Source organism: Megalopta genalis, chromosome 9 (assembly GCF_051020955.1).
Source record: "Megalopta genalis isolate 19385.01 chromosome 9, iyMegGena1_principal, whole genome shotgun sequence".
Classification (NCBI taxonomy): Eukaryota; Metazoa; Arthropoda; class Insecta; order Hymenoptera; family Halictidae; genus Megalopta; species Megalopta genalis.
The window spans coordinates 11786344-11804079 of NC_135021.1; the positions used below are offsets into that span (position 1 = coordinate 11786344).

Genomic DNA, 17736 nt, shown 5'->3' on the forward strand with positions numbered 1-17736 from the left:
ATATTTTTTTATGGTTTTTAAACGTTTCAGCAAGTTTGAACGACGATCGAAGCGAAGCCTTTCGCGAAGACGATTCATCGATCTTTAACTTTAAGAATTTTTTCTGTTCCAATCGCGAAAGCTAGATGAACCTTTTCGATGTAGAACGATTCTGTGAACTCTCCCGAACACAACGGTGTATATTTTTATTACATTACGGTCACATAGGTAAGTAAATTTCAATTTTTCATTATCGTCGTTGCATATACATGCGATTTATTTGACATTACATGTACACTAAATGCAGAAAATCTTCAGGTCCAACGTAGCAGTTTTAGGGTACGTTCAATGTTCTGGCACGATATTGTTTCAGTCCTTTTTCCAAACAGTATCGTACAACTCGGTGCGTCTCTGAGAGAACGTCGGGATTTGAGCTCTCACTTCATTTACGATGTTCAGGTCTGAAAAAATGTGCATGGTGTTAAGAAAAATTGCCAGACTTTTCGGGCTCTTCTCGACGAAGTTAATCCAATCCAGAAAACTGATTTAACGATGCAGCTGAATATTAATTTCGGCGCTGCTCTTTGTCCCATAGCCTTCCATCGGTTCCCAGAAATTTGTCGGGCAAACAGTGATCGCAAAGCAAGCCAATAAATTAACGAACAGTGCCTGGAGCGTCTAAAGTGGCAATTACCTATGTCGGCGACAACCATGTCCTCGGCAGCGTCCAGCTCGTGAAGAATTTCTCCCCACGGGTTGGTCAGTTGAGTATGGCCCCATGCGACATAACCAGGAGGAGAACCGCGGGCCGGCGATACGCAAGCGACGTATAATTGATTGTCATTTGCTCTGGAACGTTGCAGCAACGACCAGTGCAGTGGACCGGTGGTCATATTGAATGCCGCCGGATATATCAGCATGTGGCAACCTGGTGCGCAGAGGAAATTGGGAAATATGAAGACACCGAACAGCACGATCTCTATCTCTCTCTCTTCCTCTCTTTCCTCCTCTAGGACCGTGTTCCTCAATTTACTTCCACCCCCTGCGTCGCGAGCCCTGATATCGAGGCAATCACGCTCCCATACTTTACCCTGTACTCTACCTTCTAAGCTTGACTCGACGTGAGATTACTTCTGTACTCTCTCCTACCTCCACTCTTTTTCCTCGGACCGTCTGAGGATATTTTATCGGCAAGGTGAGCCACAAGCGGCCGGAGTCTTTCCTAAGTACACTTCGAGCAGTTTTCCGAGTGAAGCAATTAATTTGTGGCCTCGGAGAGTCGACTGTAAATATCCGGCTATTTTGACACATCGTCGATATTTGAACTGTTATCATTTCGTGAAACAGAGAGTCGTGTATCGAACTTAACTCTACGGCTTGAAGATTCTATGTGCTATTTCTTGGAAATGTTACGGATCGAAGCAACTGTAAATACGTTGGAAAATATTTGTCGAGAGTGACTCCAATATGAATTTGATGATTGAAGACGACTGTTTATAAACTTTGATGTACAATTCTCTTCAGTCATTTTATTGTGCTATAAATGGAAGATGTACCAAAACGAGACATTTATTGTTTTTTTCCCCGTGATCACGAATTTCCTATCGATTGCTTAAATAACGCTGCCATAGAATGGGATCATCCAGTTCTAATTCAAGCCTAGAAAAGATAACAAATCTCAGTGGGAATACATTTTAAAATTGATTGTAACCTGTCCAGAAGGAAATATTTTACTCTGCACTAATGATCGGGATCTTTTGATTTTCTGACAAGGTCTTGAATTTTTAGACATTGGGAAGTACGATTTTCCAGCTCTCATTTGACCCCTCAAAAGTTAACGAAATTGTAACATAAACTCGTTGAAACATTATTTTCTATTTATTTTGAGATAGTAGCGCCACTCGCGGCGGAGTCTCGAAGCTCTGATCGGGATCCGTACAGCGCCAATTAGTAAATGACAAAACACTCAAACTACTAACCAAACAGTGATGCCTCTTGTGGCAAAATCTGGAAGCTTTCTTTCAGCTAGCAGTTTCAGCATTTTGTCACTTACTAATTGGCGCTGTACGGACCCCGAACGAAGCTTCAATTATTCTCCGTAAGAGACGCCACGATCGCCCGTATGTGGAAATTGCAGGGTAGTCGAAAAACAATATTTATGGCTAAAGAAGTAAGCCAGCGTCTATATAAAATAAAAATAGTTAATGTAATAGTTAATCAAACTTCAAAAAACAATTAATCATGTTTAAATAAATATTCTGATGATGGTACCTTCATTCCTGTAGAGACGTGCCATCTCCTCGAATCTTATGTCATAGCAAATGCCAATGCCTATTTTACAGCCCTTCATCTCGAATGTTGTTAATGAGTTTCCGGGACTGAGGGAATCGCTCTCGCGAAAAGTCATTTTTCCCGGGATATCGATGTCGAATAAATGCATCTGTCAATACAAAAGTCACTTTATTTCCGGGATGTACCTAATTTATACCTAATTTACAACAATGAAATTAAAATTAGAATGCATGTTGTATGCACTCATGAAAGGAAACGAGTCAGTGGAATTTAGAACAGCGAAATGATTAAATTAATGTATTTTTAGCTTAATAAGATTTTTTAAATTGATGGATAATTTAATTTATAAAAATTGACACAATTGTTTGTAAATGTAAAAATCGTTTACCTTCCTGTGTTTTCCAACCAAAGTCCCATCAGGAGCCCAAATGGTACAGGTATTAAATAATTTATTGGTTTCTCTTTCAGGTATAGTGCCACCGATAACATAAACATTGTTCTTCTTGGCTGCTTCCGATAATGCAACGCTCGTTTCACCGTCTGGAATGCTCTCCGCGTATTTTGCGAAATGTGCTGTGTTTGAAAATATAAACGAAATTCCGAAATTTAATTGTATTTTCCTCTGACTTTTTCTATTGACAATAATAAATAAGCTATTTAACGCACAATAGTTTATAAAATCTGTGTTCAATATTTGTAACAAATAGAATTGGTTTAATAGCAACTATTGCATCTCAAGCTTTTCGTAGATATTGAATTTCTATTGATTCAAATTGAACTATCGATAGATAAGTCGCTAGTCAAAAGTTACAATCGAAGTATAGATTAGATTAGAAATCCAGCTCTGGAACTTAATTAATATATTTTTAAAAATCGTGCAATAATTTTTTATTACAAGAAGTGTGCGAAGGGGGAAAGCTGGTTGTTGTTTAAACATGTAAATTAAATCACCCCCTAGTGGCGCGCGCGGGAGTTGAATCAAAGGGTTGGCACCTAGTGCGGGTAATTTTTTAAAGTCGTTTTTTAAGATAAATTGATGTAAAAAGTGATGATAAGATATTCATACATGTTCCATACGGTGAATTGAAGCATTCAGGCAATGCAACAATATCGGCCTTTTGTTGTTTCGCAAGTTCGATGAAAGAAACTGCCCCTGCTATGTTCGCCGATTTATTTTCACCGACAGCGAGCTGTACTAGCGCCAAACGGAATGCTGAAAACAGTATGATTATTACTTTACATTACGCGTGAATCAATTTATAATATTTCCATTGTAATATTCTAGGAATAAGAAAGCATACATACTCGACATTGTTCGGACTCCTTGTTTGACGATGTTCGCATATAACATGATATTTCTCGAGGTTATGTACGTTTACTTTATCAGCTGTTACGTAAACCGTCGCCACATATTCAAATATTTGAATTTTTATCGGTTTCATTAAAATAAGATTTATATAAAAATTTGTTTCGTTTATTATTAATTTGAAAATGCTAACGATGGAGTACAGGTTTTATGAAAGTATTGTCTTGTACGTTGCACATTTGCATTTGTTTAAAATGCAGTCTAACATTAAACAGATAAGAAACTTGAGAGCCGAATTTGTAAAAATAAGTTTTATTACAAAATGTGTATAAACAAAATTGTACAATTCGTCACAAAAATAAAACAATGAGAGACCAAGCAAAGTATTATCGTTTAGTAGGCGATCGTGACCTTGACCTGCCCTTCTTTTTGTGTTTCCGTTTGTCTGTACAGTCTCTCGACTTCCGGTCTCTAGTTTTCTCCCTTTCCTTATCTTTCTTTTTGTGCTTCCTACTGGATCTCTCCGGCGAACTGTCTTGTTTCTTGTGCTTTTTTGATTTTTTCGATTTCTTTGATTTGTGGGACTCGCTGCTACCTGATCTGCTTCTTTTCCTCCGTTTTTTACCATAATCGCTGTCGTCACTATCGTTTTCCGAATGCCTTTTTCGGCTCCTCGATTTTTTATCATCTGATTTATTACTTTTTTCTTTGTCGCGTCTTTTCTTTCTTTTTTCTTCGGTATAATTTTTATCATCATCGTCATAATTACTTTCAGAATGCTCTGATGAACTTGATCGCTTTTTCTTGGCTACTTTATGCTTCTGCTCTGTGGACTCTTTGTCCTTGTACTCTTCATACTTCTTCGCATCTGAAATTAACACCATAAAATACTAAAGGCTAAAATCTCTTATATTTATACCGGTTCTAAAGCAATGAGAAGGGACTTTTAAAGGTAATATTTTCCAACGAATTCGTATGAAATATGTAAAATTTTCTAGGTTTATACAGCGTTAATTCTACAATTTAAAAAATTTTCTTACGTCTTAAAAGTCCCTTAATGGGTCCTAAATATTCATACTAACTTAGAACTTTCGCATTCTTCGAATACTCCGACTTTGTTACTGGTTGCACCATGAACTCATTCACGGATATGATGTTCCCTCCAAGAGCCAGTTTTATTATAAGTCTTCCAGCATCGTCGTCGAATCCTTCTATCTGACCGTAATTATTACTTTGCTTGCCAGCAATGATTTTCACGAATGTGCCCTTCTCAATTTTCAGTTCTTCTTCCTGTTTCTTAGTATCTGTACTTTTCTTTTGCAATGTTACTTTGTCTGCACCCAGTCCCATACCTTTAGGACGCAATTCTGGTATCGCAGCAGATACAACTCTGTAATAAGAATATTCCAAAGGTATAAATTTCTGAATCTTGACACAGTTTTGAATATAGTATGTATAAAACATACAGTGTCCATTTAAACTAAGAGTCGTACTTTTCATTTTTACCAATTCCTTTGCCAGGTTGCCATCCCATTCCCCTTAACATCGCTAGTCCAAAAGCATCCACAGGAATTTTTTCATAGTCCTCTAATGTTGACTAATGAAAGTAATATTCATCGATTAATATCTCAATTAAGTACAAATGGGAAAAGGAACATAATTATGCAATGATACCTGTTGTTGGCCTCTGAGAGACTGCTCATCCACTATTGGCAAAGTCAGTGCCTGTATCTGAGTCTCTTGTTTCTCGTTAGATTTCAGATCCGCAATGATCTCTTTAGCAGCCTGTTCCTCCAAGGTAATGACTTTCTTTTCCTCCTCGTCTAACGGTTCCTCTTTTATCTTAACAATATCTTTTGGCATTGCATTGCCATTAGTCAGCTCTGACGTGTCTTCCTGTTTGATTTTTACTACTTCTTCCTTTGTTACCTTGGGCTCAAAAATATCTGCATCAATTTTATTAAGAATTCTATCGTGCCATGTTTTAGAACCCAATAATGGTATGACCAAAGGTTCATCTTTTTTATCTTCTTCGCTGTAATGAAAAATTCTTTGTATAATTCCTCAGTCGAGGATATAAGTTTAGGTTAGTTTCAGAGGTTATGTTGGTGTCAGAAATTAAAAAGAAAATACGACTTACCCTATTACTTTGATAGCTTTCTCGTCTAAACACTCTATGTAATCGACTTTCTTCGTTTCTTGAGGAACATTAGTTTTCAACACGGGCTTTTTAATTGATTTCGCGAATCCGAAGGAGATTTTCTTCCCTTCTTCTGCCATTATTCCGTCTCGATGACGCGGATTTATGGATCAATAACGTTCACAACATAAATTGATGATACCTTGAATTATTTACACTAATTCAACATTACGTTTCATTCAATCGATTAATGAATTACTTCCACATTTTAGAATCACTATCTACGCCTCTGAACGTTTACGAAAACACAACGTTAAAGAACCACAAACTTATCTGTACAGTGGTGCTTCACCATACTAAGCTCATGCGAGGGCAACCGGTCAAGAATTATGAAGCAGCTAGAGAAACTGTTACTTCACAGCTAAACAGTGCTGCCCTCACAGTTTTAGACAAAGAGAGGAAGTGGCGGCGAGTGAGCAAGAGAGCACGACATCAGTACAACCACAAGCGCTTTGCGCCAGCCGAGCTTGTCACTCATTGGTCACTGTTTTTCGTTAATATAGTAGTGCCTCACCATAGGAAGCCAAGACGGGGGCAACCGGCTTAGAATTATGAAGCAGGTAGAGAAACTGCTTCTCCTCTGATTGGTTGAAGCTTCACAGTTAAACAGTGCTGTGTTCTCAGTTTTAGACAAAGATCTATCGAAATTAGTGGAAATCGTTGGCCACATTTACATGAATGCGAATTGGTGACATTTTCGTTGGAGTCGACAATTGGTTGGTTACGAATCTTGAGGAGATTCACAATGGGATTTTAATTGGAAATATGTGTCTTTTTAAATTGTTTCCTTTATGAAAAGTACATTTTTGTAGTTGAATAGTTTTTACAGATATAAAAACGTAATTACAGGAATATTTTGAAAGTAAAAGTTAGTTAGTTTGTTTTATTAGTTAAAAATTAGTTTATTTTATAACGTAATTAGATATCAAAATGTAAAAAAAATTATCTGAAAATGTTTAAGGAAAGTGGTCAGACATCTTACAAACAATTTCTTGTGAAAGAAATATAAAATTTCAGAACGTTTTTAAGAAAAGTGTTAGGCACTTTGGGAATGATTTTTTTCTACAACAGCGAGAAATAAACTTTTTTAAGAACAGTTTTTTTTCAATAAAAAAGAACGAATGAGCATTTTAGCAACGGACGTATTGATCTTTAAAAATTAATAAAAATAATAAATATTAATAAAATAATAAATATTATACAATAATATTTATTAATATTATATTATATATATATGTATTATATATATTATATAATAATTATATAATAATAAATATTAATTAAAATAATAAAAATTGATTTAGTAGTATTATTACATAAAAAATGTCCTAATTCTTAATAACCGATTTTGCCTATTTCGTACACAGGTTTCTAAGTAGCTTTTTTATTTCAAAAGGTCAAGGACTTTATGTAATTGGTCTCTTAATAACATTCATTCTGTTCGACCCTAATTTATGCACCACAGCGCGTGACTTCACTATTATGCACTGTGTCATTCACTATTTAATTAAGATCATTCTATTTTTAGACCGAGTTCATTATCCCAACTTTTTCCATAGATTAGGAATAACGATACGAATGTAATTTAATTACCCGTATGTCAAGGTCATCATGTATATAGAATCTACAAATCTACGTTTAATTGCATGCTCGTGCAAACTGAATGTTTATACAATCGATTTCACAGACAATAGGCAATCCAACAATAGCTGCAACGTCGAATACACGTAGATACATACGTGCTGGGTTAATTGTTCCCTTTCGTTAATTACGGTGTATCGCTACAATTGCATTCGAATTCAATAATGTGTTCTTGTGTCGCGATACTTCGCTTACTTGAACAGTGATAAATGATTATTAATCGAAATTCATTATACAACATATTTTTTTATCAGAAGCTACATTAGAGACAAAAAAAGGAAATTGTATGGTGTCTGGAATGTTTTTGAACGTAATTCTGGCACGTGTTGTTCGATTCTCTGTCGGAGCCGAAGGAGGAAGTTAGCCTCTTATCTTTCGGTGCAAGAATTACAGTTAAAATCGTTAAGCAGTTGAGGACGGTGGTCACGGACCCTGAGTAGAGGTGTGAGCGTGTTTTAGAGGTATAACTAGCGATGGGACTGAGAATTGCTTAACACTGCAGAAAATATCCTTTAGAAACAGAGGTATTTTTCGAGATCACTAGCAGGTGAAGCCTTAAATGTGTCTACTCATGCCTAGTTAACTACTCGAAAAGAAATGCGACCTTCACGAATTCTTCTTGAGAACGTCAATGCACCTTTTATCGAAACAAGTATCTCGGCTCAAAGTACACATATTGCACAAACTGTAGTAATTATTTTGTTGCGGAATCTTAAAAAATGCCTAAGCGACAGCCTCTCTTCCGACAGCTGTTTTCCCAACGTAAATGTGCGCGACCGACCTCACGATAAGCATGATTTCTCCAAGCTGGATCATCCGAAATAAAAAATTTACGAAAATTCCATTAACATGTAATCTATCGTGCTCGAACAACAAAGGAGTTTTTAAAACATTGATGTTTGGCAAAATGGTTCAAAACGAAAACGCGACTGTTCACCGCTGAACTCGGTTTTAGCGGAACAGCTTCCGGGAGACAGGCTGTCATTCGGCCATTTTGTAAAATTATGCGGTATCAAAATTTCTACGAGTTGTACAATATACGCATTTTTAATTGACATAGTCGTTTTCCGGTTGGTTCATAGGCTTCGTCGGAAAAAAAATTGTCAAAGGGCAGGATCCTTCTGAGAGACCCGTTAATATTGATTTCTAGTTGTTCGGTGGTTCTAGTGTTAATGAGCAGGTCGTTGAATTGGTCCCACCACTGGTACATAGTCGCCGGCTTCCAGGTAGAGGGGTTAGCGTGTTTTAGAGGCGACAACAGTACGGTATGCAGATACGAAGCCTGGGTAAACCGGGAAGCCGTAGTCCGCGGACCGTAGTAATCGTAGCAGCTCCGAACAGTCGACGACATTCGGAAGCCGCGGACACTCAGGAATTCAGGTAAACTCTTTCTCTCCGATCGGACGAGACATTCGTTGAACTCTTCCTCCGCCTGGAACCTCGGATCGGCCGTTGATCACGTGTTCGGTTCCTCGTCCAGGCTCAGAAATTCATTGTTAAGCCAATATATTCGGTCACAGCAAGTTTTATCGAAAATTGTGGGACGAGAGTGGGTTAAAACTGTGATTGCTAAACCGTGGATTTTACACATTTACGACAAAAACGACTATAATTTCAAACAGCGAAAAGATTCAAAGGAGTTAAGAATCTTGATTTATTAATTTCGAGCGATTAAAATTAAGAAAGAAAGAAACTTGCGCCTGTTCCACACACAATTTTTATTTTGCGTAAACACGTGCAGTTTAATGTATTATATGTATATTATATTTTTTATGTTATGTTATCTACGTATGCATGATGCTTAGTGTTTTGTAAAGTTGTATTTTTCGGTTACAATTATTCATTTTTGGTTTTGTTTGTTAAATTGCTTGATTTCGTAGGATGTTCTATGGTGGTAGTTTGATAGGCTGTATGGTAACCCTTATGCTAACCCTTATATTGTGTCCGCTTGATGCACCCGCGTCAAGGATCGTAATGATTGCAATTAAAATGAAGTCGTAGTGCAGACGTTATTTTTCTGATCGAAGAAGTGTAGATTCTGAGTAATAATTGTGAATGACTCAGACATCTCGTTTAATATTGTCAACGATTAGTAGTGAACAAAATTCTATTTGGGTTACTTTTAAGTGGACAGCGGATCTTTGTGCAAAACAAATTTTCTCTATCAATTCTCTACGAAAAATGTATTTCTTCTCTAATCGATTTATAAATATTATGTAATACTTAAGAATTATAATAACGTTTTTGCAGCATCGTGCTTCCCTTACGAACGTTATAAATGCTTAAAATCGGAAGTATAATTAAAATATTCACCAATGAGAAAAACTTATTTCAGCTGCTTCTAACAATCATCGCTGAGACAATTTATTTTTCAATAGCAGATAATTTATAATATATATCGTAATGCAGTTAATGCATAATATATCGTATGCAGTTAAATTCGATCAATATTTTCAGTGCAATTTTTGTCTTCTTTAAAACTTGTTTAAACATTTTATCGATTGAACTAGTCCTCATTTAATTCCGGTTTCTATAAATTAGGCCATCGAGATTTACATGTGCACAGGCACTCGCATAATTTCTCAACTTCTCAATCGCACCGTGATCAAAGTGAAAGAATTCATCTTTTTGCTCATCAAAACAAGATCTTTTATTTTCAAAATCGTCAAAACTAGTTTCAACTCGGCAACGATTCATTATTTAGTCATCGGCACTGATTTCGCCGGTTCTTACGGTACTTCACACCTCTTCCTCTTCTATTGTTCGACTCCGTCACCAAAATCCTATTCACAGAGCGGCATTTACCAAAATATAATTGCGAATTAAAACGGTCCGCCGGTTAACTGTAAAACGGTGACCATGGTCGTACGATCCTGATGCTAACGGAGAAGATCCTGCAGCCGATTTGTTCCGCTAACACGTCCTATTCTCTCCTTCCGTGTTTTTTTCCGGCGTTTACAATGTCCGGAGTCTGTCGTCCTCGCGACTGTTCCGCAAGGATAACAAGTCGCAAGAACCCGTCTTGAACGGTTCTTATTGGATACGGTCCATTGGCTTGTAGATCGATCGACGATCAAATGTTGATAACGAGACGTCTTTTTTCCTGATCACGAATGGGAAGATAAATGGTCTTAGAAACCAGTTTACCATTCCATCATTTAATTATTTTATCATTTTGTTGTTTAATCGGTTTATCATTTTTCCATTTAATTGTTTTACTATCGTACCATTTAATTATTCTACCATTTTGCTATTTAATCATTCTACCATTTTGCTATTTAATCATTCTACCATTTTGCTATTTAATCATTTTACCATTTTGCCACTTAAACATTTTACCGTATTGCTATTTAATCATTTTATCGTTTTGCCATTTAACAATTTAATCATTTAACCGTTTGACCATTTCATCATTTTAAAAACTCGACTCCTTAAACTGTTCTAATAAAGTATCATTTTCTTTCATGTTTGTCTTTGATCGTGTCTTCATCATTTTTCATTGATGACACTATGAAAGTATTTATAGCGGGATATAATATTTAAATATCAATTCTAAATATTTATGCTTATGGCTGATAAAAATGTCTAACAATAGAATGTAGTGAATATTCAAACGTAGTATCCAATTTTTAGTTAAGTTTATTTCTAGTTTTTATTTTATGTTAAGACACAGAGTACATTTGTACTTTAGATTGCACTTTGTTCGAATGTGCTCATAAATTAAATCAGCAAGTCAAGAATACAAATGAAAAATGCGCGAAACGAAACGTTACAAACCTTTGGAGCACGTATTTCAAAATCCAGTGCATTTCTCTACAAATTGTCGCTACATTTAAGTAGATACAAATAAACGAACAGGAACCACACTAGCAAATAACAAAAATGAAAGAATCGTCAACAATTGTTCTTGGAGACTTGCAATAAAAATCACTATCGCGGTCGTTGCATAAACAGATTTTCCCGCGGATTAGCATAGAGGAGAATAGATGCTGCACCATTTCTATCAATAGGAAGCAGCATGCATCGAGCCAGGGTTCGACGTTTCGGGATCCCATTGTCATTCAAAATTTCGCAACCGGAATCAGTATCGACAGCCGAGCGGTGCATTGAACTTACGCGTATCAACAAGTTGGTTTCTAGTTCGATCTCTCCCAGCGGAGGATGCCACCGTAAATGTAGTCGAGTGAACAATCGCCAGCGACCGGATCTACATGTTGCCCGGAACTTGGTATAATACCGCGGAAACGGCTAGCAAATTATATTTGTTATGGGGAATCGGACACTGGCCTGCACGCGGCAACCATAGAACGATCTCATCTGACCGCGCGTGGCTACCGGACGGAACGGTCATTAAACGTCTGTCGCCCCCCGCGTTCTTTTTCTCTTTTTCCATAGTACCCCCTGCCTTTGGTAGTTCGGTGAAAGCTTCTGTCATTCGTCGACATAGTCGGCTGACAATTGCCGCCACTTCTAGCTTTTCGGGAACATCAGCGAATCTTTCGACAACGATCGCAAAGACGGATTTCGTTTGAAATCACCGTGGTCAATTGTCTGAAATAAACGCGATTTTTGGGAATTTTTTCTGGAAAAGTGAATTACGTTTTCTTTGAAACGAGTATGCGGTTCGAAAGTGCGTGTACCGTAGCATTTGTACGAATTTTTTCGATGCAAAATTTTGAGGAATGACCGAATAACAATTGGAAATTAAACAGCAGCGCGGAGACTGTTGACGCGTGGGTTTGCCTGGCTGACGAATCAAAATTTTTTCTTCAATGATTGATCTCGATTTTATTCATGACGAACGAATATGGAGAAATTGTTATTTTGCACTAAACGACTACTGTTTTGTGAAAAATTGATTTCTTCAAAACTTCATCGTTCATCTGTTAAACAAAATTATACATCAACAGAATGTTCATCAATTCAGAATGTAATGGAAGTAACTTCTAAAAGAGATGCTGTTACTCAGGCATTTTTAAAGATTTTGCAATAAGAAAATTACTGTAAGCAGTACGCTACATATCTACAGTGTCCCACAAAAGTGTTCGTACACCTTTTAAAACGAAATAATTTTTTTGAAACTGTACTAAGTGACTTGAATTTTTTTTAAGATAATAGGTGGACTAGTATACTAGATAATGAAAGATTTAAAAAACTGCAGACTTACAGCTTTTGATCAAAATCGTGACAAAACTGTGATATTTTCCATCTTTAATTTGTTGTAACTCGTAACAACGTCATTCCGTAACCGATTTCGATAAAATTTTCAGCATGCACATAAGTTACCGAGATCTACTAAAGAGATTTTTTAAATTTTCGTTATAGGCTCAGATAAAAAAGTCAAAAAACGAGAGTTTTTTTATGAAACTCTTATGAAAAAGTTATTTAAAAGGTTATAAAAAAGTTATTTAAAAAGTTATAAAAAAGTTATTGCGTTTTAAAAGGTATATAAACACTTTTGTGGGCCACTGTACATGTAGCGTACTGCTTACAGTAATTAAGACATTGTAATACAGTAACAAAAACATTGTCTAGTATACTAGTTCCTTTATCATCTACAAAAAATTCAAATCACTTAGTCCAGTTTTAAAAAGATTATTGCGCTTTAAAAGGTGTACAAACACTTTTATGGGACACTGTACTTCCAAATAAAGTATTCGTTTAAAACAGAATTCGTTTAAAAAATCACTAATATTGAAGCTTTATCAGACTCTAGAAATTGCCTTGATACATTTCACACGGTTTTCAGATAAACAATGCGGCTTCTCCTCTTCAAATTGTGCCCACTACTGTTCTTCCTGACGGGGATCGTCGCATCAGGGATCGGCAAAGCGTGGCAGGTACTGCCATACGCGACTTATGACTGGGCTCACCCATCCTGGCCACGATCAGCCTCCTCACCGTTCGAAATTCGTAGCGTGAGCGGCGTTGGCCGTCTGGATCATTCGGAAAATGCTCAAACGGATCTCAAACGCGATTCTCCTGCAACCTCTTTTCTTGGTAGCAAGCCTCGGGAGAGATTCGAGCGAGTTCTGCTGACTGCCGACGATGAACAGAGGAACAGAGACGAGTAAGATTTGCAATGAGAATAATTAAAACGCGACAATAGTGTTCGATCAAAGACAGTCTTTCAAAGAAAGTCTATCAAACAAACTTGACCATACAAAGTCTATCAAACAGACTTGACCATACAAAGTCTATCAAAGAAACTTCATCGTACAAAGTCTATCGAACTCGATCATGCAAAGTCTATCAATCGAATTTGATCATAGAAACGAGTTCGATCAAACGATCAAACGAGTTCGATCAAACGAAGTGTAACAAATGAACTACCAAGTCGATCAAGAGAAACTGAATGGTTTGTTTGATAGACTCTGATCGAATCAAACGAGTTCGATCAAGCAAAGTCTATGAAACAAACTTGGTGAAACAAACTCAATAAAATAAATTTGACGGAACAAACTCGATAAATCGTGCATCGCCATTTGTTATTTATATATTTGATGTACGGAATATCTTTGCATCGATTATAAAATAGTTGAAGACTCGAGAAATGTATCAAATGCTGCATTATACAGTTTAAACTTGATTTTTAAGCAAAACTGAGATGATTTCTTCTGTTAGATGACGTATACGAAGTTCTGGACGAGAACGGACCCGTACAAGTTGAAATCACATTAACCTTTTAGGCACGGCTGAATTCTGCGCGAGGCTATTTCTCTGGAAGGGCAGAGTCTGATATGTACTGTACAGACTCTGATACTGTATATACAGGGTGTCTCAAAAATGTCTCGCAATCCGAAAGTGGCAGGTTCCTCAGGCCATTTGAAGCAATTTTTTCCTTTACAAAAATTTTCTCCGAGGCACCGTTAACGAGTCATTAACGAAAAACAGTGACCAATGAGAGGCGAGCTCAGCTGGCGCGAGGCGATCGAGCCAATGAGCGGAACTGGGCTTCGCGCGCTGGTTGGCTGGGCCGCCTCGCGTCAGCCGTACTCGATTCTTATCGGTCACTGTTTTTCGTTAATAACTCGTTAACGGTGCCTCGGAGAACATTTTTGTAAAGGAAGAAGTTGCTTCAAATGATCCGAGGAACCCGCCATTTCCGGATTGCGAGACCTTTTTGGGACACCCTGTAGACTGTTGTAAATCGATGTGAAGACAAAAGAAGTGTGAAACAATGCATATGAAGACGATTATTTGATTCAAACGATGAGCGAGTGAGCTACTAGAGCAAGCCACTATAGTGGCGCGTCGTCCAGAGAGATGACATCTGCGAAAGCCACTATAGTGGCGCATCGTGCCTAAAAGGTTAAAAGAAAATAGCACAATGGCTTTTGAAATGAATACTTCATCATTCTTGTGCAGAAACCGAGACGTACCGGACGATCCAGAGATTCACGAGAAGATCTTCCACACGGGGCTGATGATGACGGTTTTTCGGCCCGATGACGGCCTCGGAGGGGTCACTGCCAATACGGGAAACGATGTGTTAAGGGTGCGACGAGATGCTGACAACGAGACGAAGATGGAGCAGATCGCTACCACGAAGAACGTCCGGGAAGGTCGCATGAGTTCTCCGGAGACTTGGTCCTCTCAGTCGTTGTCGGTGGAGTATCCTCATCGAGGAAGCTTGGATCAGATGATCCAGCAGACAGAGGAGGACCAAGAGTCGCCTGACGGAAGGGGCTACCAGAACCGCAGGGCTGACTTTGTTACCAGTCATCATAGACGAAGTTACGATCACAGAGATATGCCTATGCACAGGGCGTACGATGACTATGATTACTATAGGAACCTGCCTCGAGATCGGGAGTATGATCCTGTCGTCTATCGAAGAAGATACAGCTACTATTATCCTGATCGCTACCGAATGGAGAGGAATTATTATATGCATGTCCCTCAGGAGAACTCTTATTACTACGACAGGTAAGAATCGTTCGTCGAGTTTTTACATCTTTTATTTATCAATTCGTAGCTGAAGATTTCGTAATTTTCACAACACCAAGAGATTTTCTTTCTCGGTGTCACAATCTAATCATTTGTTTGGTGATTTTAATAATAATTTTAAATAATACTATTATTATTTGAGACACATACTATACTAATAGTATACTAAAACTATAGTTACACATTTAGTATATAAGATTGAAGCTCCAAATTATAAATTAGAAGGACAATGGCATTTAAAAAAAAATTGAAACAGTATCATTGCAAGTATAGTGAATGATGTTGATCACATCCGCAAAAACATAAAATTGCTTTATACGATGATACTACTTAAGGAAATAATCATGCGATGACAACTATTGTTAGATAATTTTAAGGTGACTAACAGATATCGGAGAAAGTAGGGGAATATCTAATTGAGGATTGTACAGATACTGAAACAAAGTATAGAAACGGAGTATAGGAATCAGGAATGAAGTATAGGGATCAGGGATGAGGTATAAGAGGAAGAATGAAGTATAGCAAGCAGGAATACAGTTAGGAAGCAGGAATGAAGTATAGGGATATTAAAAAGAACAACAAAGCAGACACAAATAGCAACTGAAAGAGGTTGTAAAAAATTGATATGACTGTATCAGTATGAAAGGACGAATGAAGGAGTAGATTCTATGTTCCACCCTAAACTAAAAATAAACGGCTCAGCTATAATCATATTATACTCCATCAGGTACAGGGACGAGGACCTGGATCTCTACCGAGGTCCCAGACCAACCCCAAAGCCAAAAAGGATCATCTACTATGCGACCCTACCGGAGGTTGTCCGGAAACCAGTGGACCTCAGGAACTATCCTAGACCCTATGAGGGAACGAGGACGCCGGTGTCCAGGGACAGGTCCTACAAACGCATCCCAGGAAACGTTGATCCGAGTGGATACCGTTTCAGACGACTCTACGACGCGTACGACTCCTATCTAAAAAGATCGAGCTTCGACAGGCCCTATTCCTATCCCGATGAGGAAGCTAGACGAAAAATGTCACTGGAGAGTCTGAGGAACAATGAACCAATTGATCAGAATAGCGACAGGAAGCTGGCTAGTCAGGTGTCCATTAGGAACGATGGGAAACTGCCCTGGCCGGTGCAGATTGGAACTGAAGTCAGCGTTAAGGATGATGATAGGGTACCTGGCAGGAAGATCTATGGAGATAGCAACGGTTATGAGAGATTCCAGAATGCCCAGCTGCAGAAGGCACCTGACGCTACTGGGTCCAGTGAATTGCAGAGCGATAATTAAAAATTAAATAGTCGTTTAGTTGTGGTTCGGTTGGATTGTGAATCGATTTGGATCGAGATTTATGGTTCTCTAGAGGATTGGAGGACTTGGATAAGTTGATATACCGGGTGTCGCGAGAAATTTGTGCAGTTTGTGTTTTTAGAAAATTGATGTTTCTTGCAAATGTTGAGTTAGCGACGATTAGATTCGTTTAAAGCCTTGACGAGTATTTTACTTTTTTTAAGGCACTTTGATCTTGAATGTTAATTCAAGGTACAAGTTGAATAAATTTTTCTCTTAAGATTTATTCTTATTAAATTTAATAGAGACGAGGAAATAATTTTTATAGAATTTAAGAAAGTAATTATGAATTTAAATTACTCGTTAGAAGATAATAATGGAAGACTGAAGAACACGTGCTAGTAAGTAGCTATGTCTGATCATGGTAGAGTGCTCGAGCTCGACGAATCTTCGAAAATCAATATAAATTAATTTTTAGAACACATATGACATAATTAGGATTCAAGTTCAGCAAGGATTTCCAAGTCGATTCATTCTTCGATCGGACCAAAAGTAGTCAATTCCAAGAAAGCCTTTTTTTGATAATTGTTCACTTTGATACGCTGTCTTTTTTATTATTAGTAGATTGCGGATTTTATGCATTTATAGTACTTTTGTTTTGACGACTTGTCTAGAAATTTTGGACACAGATTTTCTTTCCATAAAAACGACTGCGAAAAGGATTTCTGATGATTCAAAAAATACTCTCAAAAATGTTGAACATGTAAAATTTCAACAAAATTCGAATATTGACGTACGTGTAAAAAATGTATATCTGCATAAGGTTCCGCAGTCTAATTATTACATGACGTTTGTTAAAAGTTGACGTGCAACGTTTATTGTGATCCGCGGATTTTCCGTCATCTTACCTACACATGTATCGCTATTTATAACTCATGCGATCAATTCGTGGTACTTTAGTCCTATTTATCGACGATCGTTCTTCGAATTATACTTACTATTTCGTAGGATCCTAAATCCATTTTTAATACCAAATACACTCTTTGAAAACGTTCGTCTACCTTTCTCCCGATCAA

The 17736-nt window shown here is 37.5% G+C and overlaps 3 protein-coding genes across 4 annotated transcripts; 1 reads left to right on the forward strand and 2 right to left on the reverse strand.

The window, feature by feature from the left end:
• Positions 1-222: 222 nt before the first annotated feature.
• On the reverse strand, positions 223-3754 carry LOC117220755 (omega-amidase NIT2). The gene is made up of 6 exons (XM_033471014.2): positions 3577-3754; positions 3338-3484; positions 2660-2844; positions 2251-2419; positions 674-907; positions 223-440 (listed from the first exon to the last, which is right to left on the reverse strand). Exons 1-6 carry the CDS (start codon positions 3620-3622, stop codon positions 349-351), a joined length of 873 nt encoding a protein of 290 aa, XP_033326905.1. The 5' UTR covers positions 3623-3754; the 3' UTR covers positions 223-348.
• A 119-nt stretch (positions 3755-3873) lies between these two features.
• LOC143258731 (G-patch domain and KOW motifs-containing protein-like) lies at positions 3874-6093 on the reverse strand. Of its 2 annotated transcripts, none has more exons than XM_033471012.2 (5): positions 5718-6091; positions 5252-5612; positions 5071-5174; positions 4660-4967; positions 3874-4445 (listed from the first exon to the last, which is right to left on the reverse strand). In XM_033471012.2, exons 1-5 carry the CDS (start codon positions 5855-5857, stop codon positions 3964-3966), a joined length of 1395 nt encoding a protein of 464 aa, XP_033326903.1. In that variant the 5' UTR covers positions 5858-6091; the 3' UTR covers positions 3874-3963. The 2 variants fall into 2 exon arrangements, with proteins under 2 accessions (XP_033326903.1, XP_076380521.1); XM_076524406.1 differs by having other exon boundaries at positions 4291-4467; positions 5718-6093.
• A 2584-nt stretch (positions 6094-8677) lies between these two features.
• On the forward strand, positions 8678-17714 carry LOC117220769 (uncharacterized). Its single transcript, XM_033471037.2, has 4 exons — positions 8678-8798; positions 13168-13488; positions 14787-15347; positions 16096-17714. Exons 2-4 carry the CDS (start codon positions 13175-13177, stop codon positions 16658-16660), a joined length of 1440 nt encoding a protein of 479 aa, XP_033326928.1. The 5' UTR covers positions 8678-8798; positions 13168-13174; the 3' UTR covers positions 16661-17714.
• Positions 17715-17736: the final 22 nt, after the last annotated feature.

Excerpts from the sequence above, each read along its gene's own strand:
- LOC117220755 (XM_033471014.2), bottom strand. The coding sequence starts at position 3,622 with ATGTTATATGCGAACATCGTCAAACAAGGAGTCCGAACAATGTCGA. Across the intron at positions 3,485-3,576 it reads AGGAGTCCGAACAATGTCGA|CATTCCGTTTGGCGCTAGTA; the intron begins GTATGTATGCTT and ends TACTGTTTTCAG. Across the intron at positions 2,420-2,659 it reads TGGTTGGAAAACACAGGAAG|ATGCATTTATTCGACATCGA; the intron begins GTAAACGATTTT and ends TTGTATTGACAG.
- LOC143258731 (XM_033471012.2), bottom strand. The coding sequence starts at position 5,857 with ATGGCAGAAGAAGGGAAGAAAATCTCCTTCGGATTCGCGAAATCAATT. Across the intron at positions 5,613-5,717 it reads AAAGCTATCAAAGTAATAGG|CGAAGAAGATAAAAAAGATG; the intron begins GTAAGTCGTATT and ends TTTTCATTACAG. Across the intron at positions 5,175-5,251 it reads CTCTCAGAGGCCAACAACAG|TCAACATTAGAGGACTATGA; the intron begins GTATCATTGCAT and ends TACTTTCATTAG.
- LOC117220769 (XM_033471037.2), top strand. The coding sequence starts at position 13,175 with ATGCGGCTTCTCCTCTTCAAATTGTGCCCACTACTGTTCTTCCTGACG. Across the intron at positions 13,489-14,786 it reads GAACAGAGGAACAGAGACGA|AAACCGAGACGTACCGGACG; the intron begins GTAAGATTTGCA and ends ATTCTTGTGCAG. Across the intron at positions 15,348-16,095 it reads AACTCTTATTACTACGACAG|GTACAGGGACGAGGACCTGG; the intron begins GTAAGAATCGTT and ends ATACTCCATCAG.